At 39.2% G+C, this 16,389-nt stretch overlaps 1 protein-coding gene across 1 annotated transcript in view; it reads left to right on the plus strand.

The window, feature by feature from the left end:
- Window positions 1–15,913, plus strand: part of mturn (maturin, neural progenitor differentiation regulator homolog (Xenopus)) — a 40,801-nt gene extending 24,888 nt beyond the window's left edge. The window contains exons 2-3 of the mRNA XM_073024113.1: window positions 5,694–5,816; window positions 13,798–15,913. Of these exons, the coding sequence (XP_072880214.1) occupies window positions 5,694–5,816; window positions 13,798–13,908 (234 nt within the window). The 3' untranslated portion in view covers window positions 13,909–15,913. The remainder of the gene's footprint in view (window positions 1–5,693; window positions 5,817–13,797) is intronic.
- Window positions 15,914–16,389: the final 476 nt, after the last annotated feature.

The raw sequence follows: 16,389 nt of genomic DNA on the forward strand, positions 1-16,389 counted from the left end.
ATGCCTGAACCTTCCCTGCTATCTAACTCATGACTGGTGCTCCGGTTATAGCCGCTGATAGGCCACGTACAATGGACAAACGCTCTCAAAGCTCCCTTTTTAAATAACCATCATCGACCTGCGAGAAATCCCTCTTGGTAAAGCTCTGTTAACGCCGCTGATAGGCCACGTACAATGATGTTGAGAGATGATGTGTTAAGCAGGAATCTATACTTTGATTGGCTTTGGGAACCAGGGTCTTTGTTCTTTGACAAATGGCATCCACCAAGAACTTTGTTGAATATTAACCTTTGATATGTGCAGGTTTTTTTTATCATGAGATCTGAATTAGTGGTTTTTGGGGCAGCCAATGTTAAGCCTTTTTATAAAATAGCATACTCTCTCTCACCTTGGCATTAAAACAATTGAAGATCTGAACAAATATATTGTGTGTCACAAATGAGATACCATCACAAGGAAATGTAGGAATTAAGAAATCTTTTATTTGTGTCCTGGCAATATAAAATGGTGACATTACAAAATGCTTTAAAATATAAGTAGTTGGAATAGGGCAGTATGAATCCTGGACTCTTCTGTAGACTACACACAAAATGCTGGTGGAACACAGCAGACCAGGCAGCATCTATAAGGAGAAGCACTGTCGACGTTTCGGGCCGAGACCCTTTGTCCTGACGAAGGGTCTCTTCCCGAAACGTCGACATTGCTTCTCCTTATAGATGCTGCCTGGCCTGCTGTGTTCCACCAGCATTTTGTGTGTGTTGTTGTTTGAATTTCCAGCATCTGTAGATTTCCTTGTGTTTGCGCTTCTGTAGACTGTTCAAGAATTATTTATTGTCCTTGTTCAGAAACTACATACAGAGAACATTGATAGCTGGAAGAATATTAAGGTGGGAGTTGGTTTCCAGATCATGGTAGGAAATCTGATTTTTATAAATGACTTGGATGAGGAAGTGGAAGGATGGGTTAGTAAGTTTGCAGATGACGCAGGGGTTGCTGGTGTTGTGGATAGTGTAGAAGGTTGTCATATGCTACAAGATGTAGATGAGTTTGACAGAAGTGGCAGCTGAAGATCAATCTGGAAAAGTGTGAAGGACAAGGGTTTGCAAATCAGTGAGACTGGAATTCAGAGCCCAGTATTCAGAATGCTGTCATAGATAAGTCCAGAGTTTGAGGCCCAGTGTTCAGTGATCCTGTGTTTGATACAGAGGGTCAAATCAGAAGACTGGAAGTGAAGGCCCATTGACCGGAGCCGCAAGTCTGCAATTCTCTAAAGTCACTAGGGTGTCAAAGGTCCAATGTCAGCAGGCTTGAGTTCAAATTCAAGTCCGCTGGAGGCTGAAGAAGATGGCTTTTCATGGTGTTAGAGGACAGTGTATGTGTATGAGTGGAAGGGAGAATGGGGCTTAGAACCATAGAACACTAGAGCACAGTACAGGCCCTTCAGCCCTCCATGTTGTGCTGACCCATATAATCCTTTTAAAAAAAACTAAACTCACACTACCCCATAACTCTCCATTTTTGTTTCATCCATGTGCCTATCCAAGAGGCTCTTAAATACCCCTAATATTTTAGCCTCCACCACCATCCCTGGCAAGTCATTCCAGGCACTCACAACCCTCTGTGTTTAAAAAAAAAAACAACTTACCCCTGATGTCTCCCCTAAACCTCCCTCCCTTAATTTTGTACATATGCCCTCCAGTGTTTGCTATTGGTGTCCTGGGAAGCAGGTACTGACTATCCACCCTATCTATGCCTCTCATAATCTTGTAGACCTCTATCAAGTCCCAAGGTATCAAGGCTTGTTTTGTTGTCCTTCCGAACATTGTGGGTATGAAAAGTTGGTGTCAGAAAGTTTGGCGACACTTGTGGACTTCCCCAGCACACCCTTGAGTGTGTTGGTTGTTAGCAGAAATGATACGTTTCACTGTATGTTTCAATATACACGTGATAAATAAACTTGAATCTTGAATCTTTAGAAAATTGAACTTGAAGGTGGAGTACAAAGTTAATGTTGGGATTCTTAGAAGTATGGAGGAACAGAGGAATCTATGAGCCAACCAGCTCCCATCCACCACCACTGTCTTCCATCTGGCAAAACTGGTTCTCCTTTGGCTCCTCCCAATCTCTCCTGACTCTAAGGGTAGCCATGGGCCCCAGCTATGCTTGCCTTGTTGTTGGCTATTTAGAACAGTCCGTGTTCCAAGCCTTCCTCGGTATTACTCCGTAATTCTTCCTCCATTACATTGACAACTATCAGAGATGCTTCATGCACCCATGCTGAGTTCGTCAATTTCATCAACTTTGCCTCCAGCTTCCACCCTGCTCTTAAATTCACTTGCTCCATTTCTGATACCTCTCTCCCTTTTCTTGATTTCTCTGAATCTCTGCATCAACAAACTGTTGACTGACATATTTTATAAACCGATTGATTACCACAGTTATCTTTACTACATCTTCCCACCCTGTCTCTTGTAAAAATACTATTCCCCTTTTTCAGTTCCTTCATCTCCGCCACATCTATTCCTAGCATGAAGCTTTCCATTCCAGAATGTTAGAGGTATCCTCATCCTTCAAATAACAGGGTTTCCCTTCCTCTACCATTGATGCTACCCTCACCCACATCTCCTCCATTTCCCAGACATCTGTGTACACCCCATCTTCCCACCACTTTAACAGTGACAGCATTCCTCTTGTCCTTACCTACCACCTATGGGCCTCCACATCCTACACATCATTCTCCACAACTTCTACCATCTCCAAACACATCTTTACCTCACCCCCACTCTCAGCTTTTTGCAGAGATCACTCCCTCTGTGATTCCCTTGTTCATTCATCCCTCCCCATTAATTTTCCTCCTGGCACTTATCCCTGCAAGTGATCCTAGTGTCACACCTGCCTATTAACCACCTATCTTTTCACCATTCAGGGCCCCAAACAGCCCTTCCAAGTGAGGGAACACTTCACCTGTGAATTTGCTGGGGTTGTCCATTGTTTCTGGTGCTCATGATGCAGTCTCCTCTACATTGGTGAGATATCATTAATTGGGGGACCACTTCATCAAGCACCTCCACTCCATCCGCCTAATGTGGAAATTCCTGGTAGCCAACCATTTTAATTCTGATTCCTGTTCCAATATATTGGTCCATGACCTCCTCTTGTGCCATGATGAGGCCACCTTCAAGGCGGAGTAGCAACACTTTATATTCCGTCTTGGTAGCCTCTAAACTGATGGAATGGATATAGATTTCTCCTTCTGGTAAAAAAAAAATTCCCCCCTCCTCCTCCCCTCTTCTTCTATTCCCCTTTCTGGCCTCTTACCTCTTCTTTCTTGCCTATCACCTCCTCCTGGTGTTGCTCCTCCTTTTTCTCCTCTGGTCCACTCTCTTATGAGATTCCTTCCTCAACAGTCCTTTACGTTTCCCACTTGCCTGGCTTCACCTATTAATTTCTAGCTATCCTCCTTCCCCTCCCCCCCACCTTTATTCTTACCCCTTCCTTTCTAGTCCTGAAGAAGGGTCTCGGCTGGAAAGTTTGTTCATTTCCATGGATACTGCCTGACCTCTGAGTTTCTCCATCATTTTATTTGTGTTGCCTAGGGGCCCAAGTCCGTAGATCCTTCAAAGTTGATAGGGAGGCTAAAAAGGCATGTGGTGTATTGGCCTTCATTAACTCTGGTATTGAGTTCAACAGCTGCATGCTAATGTTGCAGCTCTATAAAACTCTGGTTAGACCACACTTGGAATATTGTGTTCAGTTCTGGCCTCTTCATTCTAGGAAGGATGTGGAAACTTTAGAGAGGGTGCATAGGAGATTTCCCAGGTTGCTGCCTGGGTTAGATAACATGTTTTATACCAAAAGATTGAGCAAGCTAGGGCTTTTGTCTGGAGTGACAGAGGATGAGAGCCAATTTGATGGAGGTGTATAAGATTATGAAAGGCATTGATAGAGTGGGCAGCCAGCACCTTATTCCCAGGGAGGCAGTGGCTAATGCTGGAGGATATCTGTTTAAGGTGAGTGGAGGAAAGTTTAGGGATGATGTCAGAGGTAAACTTTTTTTCACAGAGAATAATATCTGCCTGAAACAGACTGTTGGGGATGGTGTTTGAGGCTGATCTAACAGGGACATTTAAGAGACCTGTGGATGGGGAGATGGATGTAAAAAAAAAATGGAGGGTTATGGGCTGTGTAGGAGGAGCGGTTAAGATAGATCATGAACACAAGGAGGTTAGCAGATGCAGGAAATCTTGAACAACACAAAAAGTGCTGGAGGAATTCAGCAAGTTAGAAAACATCTATTGAGGGGAATAATCATAGTCAATGTTTCGGGCCTGCAGGAGCTCAGCCCAAAATATCTTCTGTTTATTCCCTCCAAAAACTGACTGTGCAGTAGGTTATATATAGGTCAGCACAACAATGTGGGCCAAAAGGCCCATACTGTGCTGTATTTTACTGTATCATACTCTCTTCTATTTTCAAACATTTCCAGAAGCTTTTGATTTTCTTTGCTCTCGAGACTTTTTTCCTAGTTTCCAAGTCTTGGCATGTGATATTTTTATTCCCATAACTTGGTGTCTGCCTTCTTCCTACTATTTTGACCAAGCATTCTCTCAATAATCCTAGCTTAGCACTATACCACTGCTTCTGTGATAAATGATTGCTCTTTCATCACCATGATGGATTCTAAATCCATGTATTTGTCATCAAATAAGAACATAGAAGTAGGAGCAGGAGTAGAACATATTATCCTACAAGCCTGCTTCAGCATTCATCAATATCATGGCTAACCTTCCTCCTCAGTGCCATTTTCCAGCATTATCCTCCATAACTCTTAAAGCCTAGAGATCATTCATAATGATTGCGCTACCTAGGGTGTTTGGGATAGACAATTCCAAGGGTTCAGCATCCTCCAATTTAAGAAATTTCTCCCTTTTCAGCTTTAATTGGCTTACCCATTTTAATAAGCTGGATGATTTTTGGTTTTAGAAATGATAGGCTTGGTTGGGGGTATGTTTTCTGATCTTGTGTCTGTACTATATTTTTTAGTTTAGTTCTAGAAATTGATTAACAGGCTTGGTAGCTTCATAGTACATATTCCTGACAATACGCGAGCAATATCATGAAGTAAGCCTAGAGTTTAAAAACTTCTGAACCAGGTAACTAATAAGCTACAATAAACTGTGGTGGCATGGTAGTGTAGCAGTTAGTGTAACACTATTACAGCGCCAGCAACTCTGGTTCAGTTCAGCCTGTAAGGAGTTTGTATTTTCGTCCTGTGACCATGTGGGTTTTCTCTGTGAGCTCTGGTTTCCTCCCACTCTCCAAACATTATGTATCAGCAGGTTAATTGGTCGCTTGGTTGTAATTGGGCAGTGTGGGCTCGTTGGACCAGAGGAGCTTGTTACCATTCTGTGTATCTCTAAATAAATTTTAAAATACACATTTATTTTATATATAACTATGAGCATAAAGTAATTATATAACTAATAAGGCAACCATTATTGATAGTATGAAAGATTGTGCAGAAAAGCAAAATGTACTTCTAATAAATTAACAGTCAAGTTCAAGCTATTTGACAATTTAGCATTTGATTAGAAATTTTTGACACTTGGTGATATTGTAATTGTGGAATGTGATACCATTATAATATTGACTTCAGTAATAACATGTTTTTATCTCTGTCTCCATCTCTTCAGCATGTGTGGAGTGAAAGTGAGGACTGTCTACCATTCCTACAATTGGTACAAGAATACATCTTATCCTGTGGGAAGAAGACCCTCTCTGAAGTACTGGAAAAAGTCTTCAAGTCATTCAAACCTGTAAGTGTTAAATATAGCTACTTTCAAGGGAAATACTACTTGTATACTTATTTTAATACATAAATATACAGTACAAGTAACACACACAAAATGCTGGAAGAACTTAGCAAGTCAGACAGCATCTGTGGAAATGAATCAACAGTTGTCATTTTGGGCCAAGACATTCTTCAGGTATTATTTCATTTTTTAAGCAAATGCATATTAATTTATGGTTCTCATCCTCCTTAGAAATAGCTCTTTTCTCTCTTTGTCTCTTTAGCTTCCTTCTGCAATTAATAATCACCAAGACAATATTATTTACTGTTATTGATGAACAGTTAATATTTGAAGATAGGATCCAGATGCTGCAATTGATCAAACATCAACCTTTCATGTGTAGTGCAAGGACTGTATATGTGTTTAAATGTTGCCTGAATTTTCTACCTGTGCTTTTCACCCCTGATATTGTCATCCAAGTGTTAAAAATGATAATGGCAATATAGTGTGATACAAAGTCCTTTGCTTGATTGAGATTTGATGATTACTGTTGATTTCTTTGGCTTTTGATGGTCTTGCTGTCAAAAACCATATCTTTATTTTTTTCCTTGTTGTGTTTTGCCAAGATTTATCATTCCCTCAGAATTGTAGAGCATCCAGTTATGCCTGTAAGCTTTTCAATCTTTTGTAGCTTCAGAAGTGTAGCTGTACAAATCGCCACACATTTGTTCGCTTCTGTACTAAAATAAGTCATCTTCCATTTCTTGTCCCCATTCTTGTCCTATCACAGTTGACAGTTTAATATTCTTTACATTAAATCCTGTTTGATTATTGTCATCCAGTTCTTTCCCTACACTACTACTTTGAGCAGTCTGTCCTGTGCTGTCAGGCTTTTACACTATACTTGTTAGCATCCCAACAATTTCCCTCTTAATTTCTTTTCATGCTCTATCCAGTCTCTTCTGTAACATAGGTTTTAAATTTAAATAAGTAAGACAAGGGTGAAATACTGAGGCTTTATTGCAAGTGAGACCTCACTTGGGCTATTGTGAGCAATTTTGGGCCCTTTATCTAAGAAAGTATATGCTGATATTAGAGGGGGTTCAAAGGAAATTCATGAAAATGTTTCCAGAAATGAAGGGTAATCGTATGAGGAACTTTTGATGGCTCTGAGCCTTTACTCATTAGAATTTAGAACAAAGGGGGAATCTCACTGAAATCTATTGAATGTTGAAAGACTTAGAAAGAGTGGGTGTGGAGCGGCTGTTTCCTATAGGGGGGAAGTCTAGGATAATAGCGCACAGCTTCAGAATAGAGTGATGTCTGTTTCAAATGGAGATGAAGGATTTCTTTAGCCAGAGGGTGGTGAATCTATGGAATTTGTTGCCACTGACAGCTGTGGAGGGCAGGTATTTAAAGCTGAACTTGATAGGTTCTTGATAAGTTAGGGCATGAAAGGTTACGAGGAGGAAGTAGAAAAATGTGGTTGAGAGGGAAAGGGATGAGCCATGATCGAATGGCAGAGCAGAGACTCGATGTGCCAAATGGCATAATTCTGCTCCTTTGTCTTATGGTCTTAAGTAATGCTCCGTGTGTTAGATAAATGGAATAAGATATCATTTCATTGAGAAAATCTGTTTTTTAATATTACATGTAAGAGGTGAAGGCTTTGATGTAGGTGTTAATTTTGTAGTCTTGAATGAAGATGCTAGCGTAACATTTAGCATAGGGTTTGTGTTGATTTGTCAGTAAATTTTGAATGCAAAGGAGAGAAAGACTTCTGCTGTATGATTTTACTGCTAATGAATGATAGTGAAAGGTTTTCTTGATTGCTTTTTTTAAACTTTATTTATGTGGTCAATCTCAATGGTTAAGATTAAATAATGAATAAATAACTCTTGCTTGACAATGAGCATATCAAAGTTCATTTTCCAACCAAGAAGATATTACAAAAATTCTAACATTTCTGATGTTGTAAATTTGAATTAAAAACACAGTGCTAGAAAAACTCAGTAGGTCAGGTGGCATCTGTGGAAAGGGAAATATTTAATGCTAGGTGTGCTAAGGTATCTAATGCCTCCTCCCTTTTTAAAAATTGTACTTTGTTCCAAAATTTCACTGTTAATGCTTCACCCCCACAAACACATGTACACCTTACCTGAATTCTGTAACAGAATCCTCTTCCTTAATACAGATGAGGAATATTCATACCACCTCACCCATGTCCTCCGGTAGTATGTACAGATTGCACCTTTAGCCCCTAATGGGCTGAGCTTTTCCCCTGCTTACCCCCTTGCTTTATCCTTTCAGATTTTCAAACGCATTGTTTGCTGGTGAAAATTTTGTACCCCTCAGCCTTCTGTACCTCTGGTAGACCTCCCTTATTCTTAGTTTTTTTTGTACCTGGCATATGCTTTTGTTTACTTTATCCAGCCCTTGCCATTGAGTTTCTTGGATTTGTTGTCCTTGTATCCAATATGTTGGCCCCGAACACTATTTCTATATTTGAATGACTCCTAATTAGGGGATGTTGATATAACTGCAAGTAGTGTCTTCCTGTCTACTTTTGCTAGGTCCTTTCTTAGAAAGTGAAATCAACTGTCTTCCATTTCAAAATTTTAATTATCCTTTTCCATAATTATCTTGAAATTTACTGAATAATGCTCATTATCTTTAATATATTCTCACTAACACTCCAACCACTTGAAGGGCTAAGACTAGGCTCAGTACTGCCACTTTTCTTGTAGAACAGACTACTTATTGGTTCTAAAAGTTTTCCTAAAACCCACCTTAAGTTTTTTACACAAAGACAATCCCAGTTAATATTGGGGAAGTTGGAATCTGTTATTTCACCCATATGATTATAGTTCAACACCAGTAACATTTTTTGAGATGATCTCATTTGAAGAGCCTTTCAGAATATACTTAAGTAATAGACTCCTTAATATTGCAATGTCACCTATTTTATACACCCTGGCGTGCCTTAAAATTCAGGGCTATAAGATGTTGGGTTGGCAGTTCTGCCCTTCTTTCTCTATGTCATTGTGTCAGCAACATTGTAATATTCCTATGTTTAAAGACTAAATACTAGCTTTGTCACTTGTACATCAAAACATACAGTGAAATGTACTGGGGGCAGCCCACAAGTGTTGCTTCTGGCACCTGTGTAGGTAGCATGGCCACAGTTTGCATGCGTCTTTGGAGTGTGGGTGGAAACTAGAGAACCTGGAGGAAATCCATGAAGCCACGTTGAGGACGTACAAAACTCCTTATGGACCGCTGTGGGAATTGAACTCTGATTGCTTATGTAATCAATACTCTGAGTTTATCTGCGACATAAAAGATGACAGATGCTGGAATCTGAAGCAACAGGACATCTGCTGGAAGAACTTTATGGATCGTGCAGCATATGTGGGAGGAAAGGAAAGTCAATGTTTAGGTTTGGAACTCTGCATCTGGACTGGGAGTGGAGAGGAGAAGGTGAAAGGAGAGTGGTTTATATGTTGATGCAGCCTTTTGACCAAAAACTTTCCTTGTATAGATGCTGCTTGACCATTAACTTCCAGCAGATGGTTTGTTGCTCCATGTTCATCTGCCTTACTAATCAGACTCATTAAAATAAATGAAATTTAGTCTTGTGTTTCTGCCTTATCTTGCTCAACTGTGTCCTCGACTCACTTTGTTTTCCTTCTGCATTTGACTAAACCTGCACCTCTGCCAATTCTATATGTACTCTGTCTCTCGTCAATCCCTTGTCAAATTAGTTTAAGCCCACTCCAGCAGCACTAGCATCTCCCAGCCCATCACAAGAATGTTGAACCTATTTGTACCTATTCTGGTGGTCTTTGCAATCTCTCCAGCCTGTACAGCCTGAAGGTTTCATCTTCCCCAAAAGCAGTCCCAGTGTTTCAGAAATCTAAATCCTTATACCATTTACCATCTCTTTAGCCACATAGCCATCTGTCCAGTCTTCCAGTTCCTATAATTGTAAGTGTGATTAAATCCAATTTGCTTCATTGTGTCAAAGAGCATAATGTTCTTGAGAATTGGAGGAAAGGAGCATAAAGTCATGTGACAATAACAAAGTGTAAACATTTGATCTGATTTAGAATTAGCACAATGTTCTGGAATTTACCTATGAATTGACTATCTAATTAAAATGGTGAAGTGTAGTTAAAATATTACACACCGATCCGGTTTCATTGTACAAAAGCAATACCTGATTATACGATCATCTCCCATCTGAAAACTCAGCAGATATGGATGAGCTCTTAGTCTATAGCCTACTGTGCTGTGGCATTTCAAGTTCAGTAAATAAGATAAATAATAGTTGTCATAGGCATAGTGGGCCAAGAGTCTGTTTCTGTGATGACTTTATGTTCAGTCCTTCTTATAAATCACTTCTATTTGAGCAACTGTCATGTGAGAGCATGCTAATGTCCAGCTAAAATTGTCAAAAAGAACCTGATTAATTTTTCAATTATTTTTTCCAGTTACTTGTTATTACCTGCTTTTATTTCATTCAGGAAAATATTTGCTCAAAGCATTGTTCTGTATTAACTCATTTCAATTAACCTAGAAAAGCCCCAAATTCATTTGGCCTAATTCATTTGGTGTGCATATTTGTGGATCCAGTTTCCATTATCAGCCAAATCATTATGTAAATGAAAAACAACACCAGGCCCAGAACTGAAACCTGAAGCACACCACTAGTCACAGACCTCCAGTCAGGGAGGCACTATCTACTACCTCTTCCAGGCTTCTCCCACTAAGACAATGCTGAATACAATTTACTACATTCTGAATGCCAAGTGACTGAACCTTTTGAATCAGCCTCCCATGTGAGACTTTGTCAAAGGCCTTGCCAAAGTCCATGTAGACAGCATTAACTGCCTTTCATTCAGCAACTTTTCTGGTAACCTCCTCGAAAATCTCTATATTACCATAAAATATAGGATCAGAATTAAGTCATTTGGCTCATTGAGTCTGTTTTGCCTTTTCATCATGGCCGATCCATTTCCCTCTCAGCCCCAACCATGCATGCATATATATCATGCAATGACTTGGCCTTCACAGCTGTCTCTGGCAACAAATTCCACTGATTCACTACTCTCTGGTCATCTCCATTCTAAATGGATGTCCTTTTATTCTGGGGCTGTGCCCTCTGGTCCTGGACTCCAGCCATAGGAAACATCCTCTCCACATCCACTCTATCGAGGCCTTACAGTGTTCAATAGGTTTTAATGAGATTCCCCTTTGTTCTTCTGAATTTCAATAAGTACAGTCCCAGAACCATCAAATGCTCCTCAAATGGTAAGTCTTTCAATCCCAAAATCATTTTCATGAACCTCCTTTGAACCTTTCAATGTCAGCACATCCTTTCTTCTATGAGGGCCCAAAACTGCTCACAGTGCTCCAAGTGAGGCCTCACCAGTGCCGTATAAAGTCTCAACATTATATTCTTACTTTTATATTGTAGTCCTCTAAATGAATGCAAACCTTGCATTTACCTTCCTCACCGCCAACTCAACATGCAAATTAACCTTTAGGAAATACTGCACAAGGACTCTCAAGCCCCTTTGCACCTCAGATTTTTGAATTTTCTTTCCATTTAGGAAGTAGTCAACCAAAATGCATGACCATACATTTCCGGACACTGGTGGGCTCAACCATGAATTTCTCTAAAATGTCATCAATTTGCCTTCTTGGGATCTAGCACCAACCTGATTTTCCCAATCTACCTGCATATTGAAATCCCCTATGACTGTGATAATATTGCCCGTTTGACATGCACTTTCTGTCTCCCGCTGTGATCTTCTTTCAGCCATGATTTAGTGATGCCCACAACTTCATACATGCTAGTCTGTTACTGTGCTACAAGTTCATCTACCTTATTCTTGTACTGCACGCAATCATATGTAACACCTTCAGTCCTGTATTCATCACCCTTTTTGGATTTTGTCCCCCTTTTACATTGCAATTCATCCCGTTAACTTCAATTTTGCCCTATCATCGGCCTGTCCTTGCTAGTAGTCTCACTACACATTGCCTTTGTTTGTAAAACAACTACCCCATCCTCAGCCTTATCACTCCAGTTCCCATCCCACTGCCACCCTAATTTAACCCTTCCGAACAGCTCTAGTTAACCTGCCCACAAAGATATTGGTCCCTTTTGGGTTCAGGTGTAACCCTTTTTGTACAGGTCATACCTTACCCAGAAGTAATGCAGAAATCTGTACCCCTGCCCCTGCATCAGTTCCTCAGCCAAGCATTTATCTGCCAAAAGCTCCTATTCTTCCCCTCACTGGCACATGGCACAGGCATAAATCCAGAGGTAACTATCCTGACAGTCCTGCTTTTCAGCTGTCTACCTAGCTCCTTAAAATCTCTCTTCAGGACCTCCTTACCATTCCTACTTATGGTGGCATTATGTACCAAGACTCACCTGAATAGCCAAGAAGGCTGCTCACCTTCCCCCTTTAGAATGCCATAGAACCCAATTTGAGACATCCCTGACCCTGGCACCTGGGCAACATACCATCCAGGTATCCGCAGAATCTCACCTATTCCTCTAATTATGGAATCTGCTATCACTACTGCAGTCCTCTTCATTCCTCCTGGTTAGAGGTTACCTAGCACACACAAAGCCATGTTGACTACCCCAAATCAGGGTCTGTCTATCCTGTTTATTAGAATATCTTCCAATTATTTACCCACTACTGACGTCAGGCTCACCGTCCTATAATTTCCCGCTTATTTGTAAATCCTTTCTTGAACAGCGAAGCAACATTAGCTATCCTTCAATCCTCCTGCGGCTTAAGGACATTTCAAGTACCCCTGCCAGGGCCCCTGCAATTTCTACCAGCCTCACAGAAGGTCTGAGGGGACATCTTGTCAAGCCCTAAGGACTGATCCACCCTAATTTGTCTCAAGAGAGCAAGCACTTCCTCTTCTGTAATTCAGATATGGTCCATGACCTCACTGCTGTTTTGCCTCACTTCTTTGGACACTTTGTCTGTCTCCTGAGTAAATACAGATGCAAAAAAAATCCATTTAAGATCTCTCCCATCTCTTTTGGTTCCATATGTAGATGACCATACTGATCTTCAACTGGGCCAGTTTTGTCCCTTGCTATCTTTTTGCTCTTAATATATTTGTAGAAGCCCTCGGGATTCTCCTTCACCTTGTCTGCCAGAGCAACCTCATGCTTTATTTTAGCCCTCCTGATTTACCTCTTGAGTTCTCTTGTATTTCTTACATAAGCTCCTCATTTGTTCTTTACTGTCTGTTCTTACCATCACTTCCTTCTTTCTAATCAGAGCCTCGATCCCCCTTGAAAACTGTTTTCCTTGCTTTTTATTCTAACAGGGACATACAAATTCTATGACTTCCAATATTTCACTTGCAGAACATTTGGCTAGTCGCAGACTTCTGCCCCACCAATATTCTCTTGCTTGTGTAGAGAATCTTGGTTTGGAACTTTTGAGCACAGTATCGTAGTAGTTAGCACAACACTCTACAGGACCTGTGATCGAGGTTCCGTTCCCACTGCCGTCTAAAGAGTTTATATGTTCTTTGTGACTGCATGGCTTTCCTCTGGGTGCTCCAATTTCCTTTCACAGTCCAAAGACGTATCATTTGGTAGGCTAATTGCTATTGTAAATTGTGCCATGATTAGGCTAGGATTAAATCAGAGATTGCTGGGTATCATGGCACTATATCTGAATAAATAAATAAATATTACTGAGGCATTATTACATGTATCCAGTCTTTATAGATTTCCCCTGCGCAATAAATTGTGTCTGAAATTTGTGAATAAACATGTAATGTGTTCTGTGTTAGGAATACATATCTTGTGCATTTGTTGAAAGACTTTTTGATGTCAGCTATATGACATTTTAAGCTGCATAATGCTGCCCTGCTGTTTTATCTTCATTTTGAGATAAGTAGGAGTTCAGCTTTGCTTCATTCAATTTGTTTAACTCCCTGTATTTCATTTACACAGTTGCTGGGTCTCCCAGATGTGGATGATGACGCATTTGAAGATTACAATGCTGATGTCGAAGAGGAGGAGCCTGAAGCAGACAGCCAGCATATGAGCGTCAGTCAACAGTAAATGTGTGCAGAGCAGAATTAGCTTGCATTAAGTTCAGTTATTTTATTGATGGATGGCCCTCATTTGCTCATTCCTGATCAATGAACAGCTTTATTTCGATCAAATTCAAATAACATACCTAAATCATATTTAGTTTGTTCTGTACATAACTTAATGTTCATCATTTTCTCAAGTTAAAAACTGTAAGGAAACGTGACATATGGTATGGAGATCAATGTACTAAACTGGCTTTTGAGGAAAATAAAATTCACTGTATGGTCATTCCTACATTGAGGAGGTAAGGTTACAGTAATTTATAGTTAGTTTTTTTTTGAAGTTGGCCTTTTGGCTTTTTAAAAAGTTTTTTTAAAGGATTGATTAATCCATTCATTTAATTCAATTTTAAAGCAGTTCTGAGCAATCCCCTGTCAAAATATTGCAATGTTGTCATAAGGATTGTTTACTGGAAAATTTAGATTGGTACCTGGAATTGCATCGGTTTTACAGTACAAGGTGTTGGCGCTGGTATTTTGTTCCATACGTGCCCTACTTTATGTAAACCAATCTGCCTATCATTCCATTTATTGTGGCATAATTTGTATTTCAAACACCATCTTGATAACGTAATTTAAAAGATATTGATTGTGTTTATTTAAGTGGTTACCCAACAATAAATTTGAAAGAAAGCAACGAATTGTGATGAGTCTGGAGAATAACTCTTTGATTTAGACTTCACTTAAGTTTTCATCAGGTAGTTTTATAGTGATTATTTGATTAAAATGTCCTTGAGGGCACTTTAATTAAATTGCAACACTGACTTAGAACTGACATCTGCTTGCATAAGTTTGTTACATAGCAAAATCAAAAGATGAGCTGTTATGTAGAAGCCTGAGAGCATTACTGTTTTCTGCTACAGCTGTATGTACTGCGGATACTGTATGCTGTACTGCATTAATTATTGCTTGGCTTTTAATGCACTGCAGTCTATTGGGTACTTTACTGATTTACTTCCTGTGCATCTTATAGACAATACATTGACAGCTATGACATTTCCAGTTGTAGATCAAAAATGGCAGTCTTTAGGTCTGTGTGTTAGTAGAAAGAGCTGTGAATTTGCTTTTAGTTGGAGGGAGACAGTAAAGTGTATGAAAGAATTTAAAAAAAACATAATGCTCATTGAATAATGGGTGTGTTATTTGGTATATTGTAAGTGGTAAATTGTATTGTATCTGGCCTGTGGATCTTTTGTACTGTATGTCTGTATATTATAAAACAGAATGGCTTGTGTAATCCTAGAACATTTGAGATTGGGAGAAAAAATAATGTATTAAGTTGCCTTTCAGTAAACTGATGGTTTAAAGCAAGTCAGTGTATTCATCTGCCTGCAATTGGAGTTCTTATTGACTTAGGTAAGGCAGACTGTGGAGAGTAGTGGTGTTTAATGTAAATATTCTGTTCTACAGTATATGTACTGTACAGATAATCGAAGTAAACCTTGGTCTGTACTCTGTGAACAGTACCCAGTGTTTTAATGTTAATGACAGTTGAGCATTCTGTTTTTTTGCATTTCAAAGAGGGAAGTCCACTGTTGATAGCTGTTGAGTTGCACCACTTAAATGCATGGCTGCTTGATATAGAAGGTATTTAAATTTTGGTAGTTTATATAAAATAAAACAACTTCATAGTTGATATGTCATGGTCTTTTGCAGTCTGCAGCATGTCATTTATAGATACCTCAATGCTTTTGTTGACCTATCAGTCTAGGTTTATAAATGCTTTAAAAACAAATTGGACCGATGAATTTCTCTAATATAAATTAACTGTTTGAAATTATATTGGATTTAACAAAAGATAATATTACATTGGTTATCTCTCCTTTTAGATTGATTAAAGCATTACTTTTATGTATTTAGAGTGAATTTGTATAGCACGTTTTTGTTTTTAATAGTTATGATGGTTAACAAAAGGCTCTGTACTTTAACATGCTCAACACTAAATATGCTGAAAATAAATTATTCAAACATTGCTATCTTTGAACTCTTAATATGTAAATTCTTCTGCTGAATTATAAGCGATTTTTAAAAATTCCTTGCTACTGTTCAGTGAACAGCTGTAAAACAGTCACAAAACTTAATGAGTCTCATGTTCTGACCTTAATTGACCTGTTGTTTTAAATGAATTGGGAAGGGAAAGAAATTTGTCGAGAGTCAATTTAATTGGTTACATATTCAGTAGAATTGAGTATTTGTCCAGTTCTTTGATTAAGAAGTTCTGCTAGTCATCTCTTCCACCACATTCCTGCTTTTCCTACCAGAGTAAGCAGAATATTCTAATCTTACCCCTAAATTTTATTCATGTGGCATTACTTCATTTTTCTATGGTTCTGTAACTTAATGTCTATCAAACCTTATTCCATTCCTCATCAGACACCAGTGAATATTTGTGAAGCACTGGTTTTAACAGTGCAATGTGCATGAAACATTTTTAATAAAAATATTTTGG

The sequence above is a fragment of the Hemitrygon akajei genome, chromosome 20 (assembly GCF_048418815.1).
Source record: "Hemitrygon akajei chromosome 20, sHemAka1.3, whole genome shotgun sequence".
In the NCBI taxonomy this organism is placed as follows: Eukaryota; Metazoa; Chordata; class Chondrichthyes; order Myliobatiformes; family Dasyatidae; genus Hemitrygon; species Hemitrygon akajei.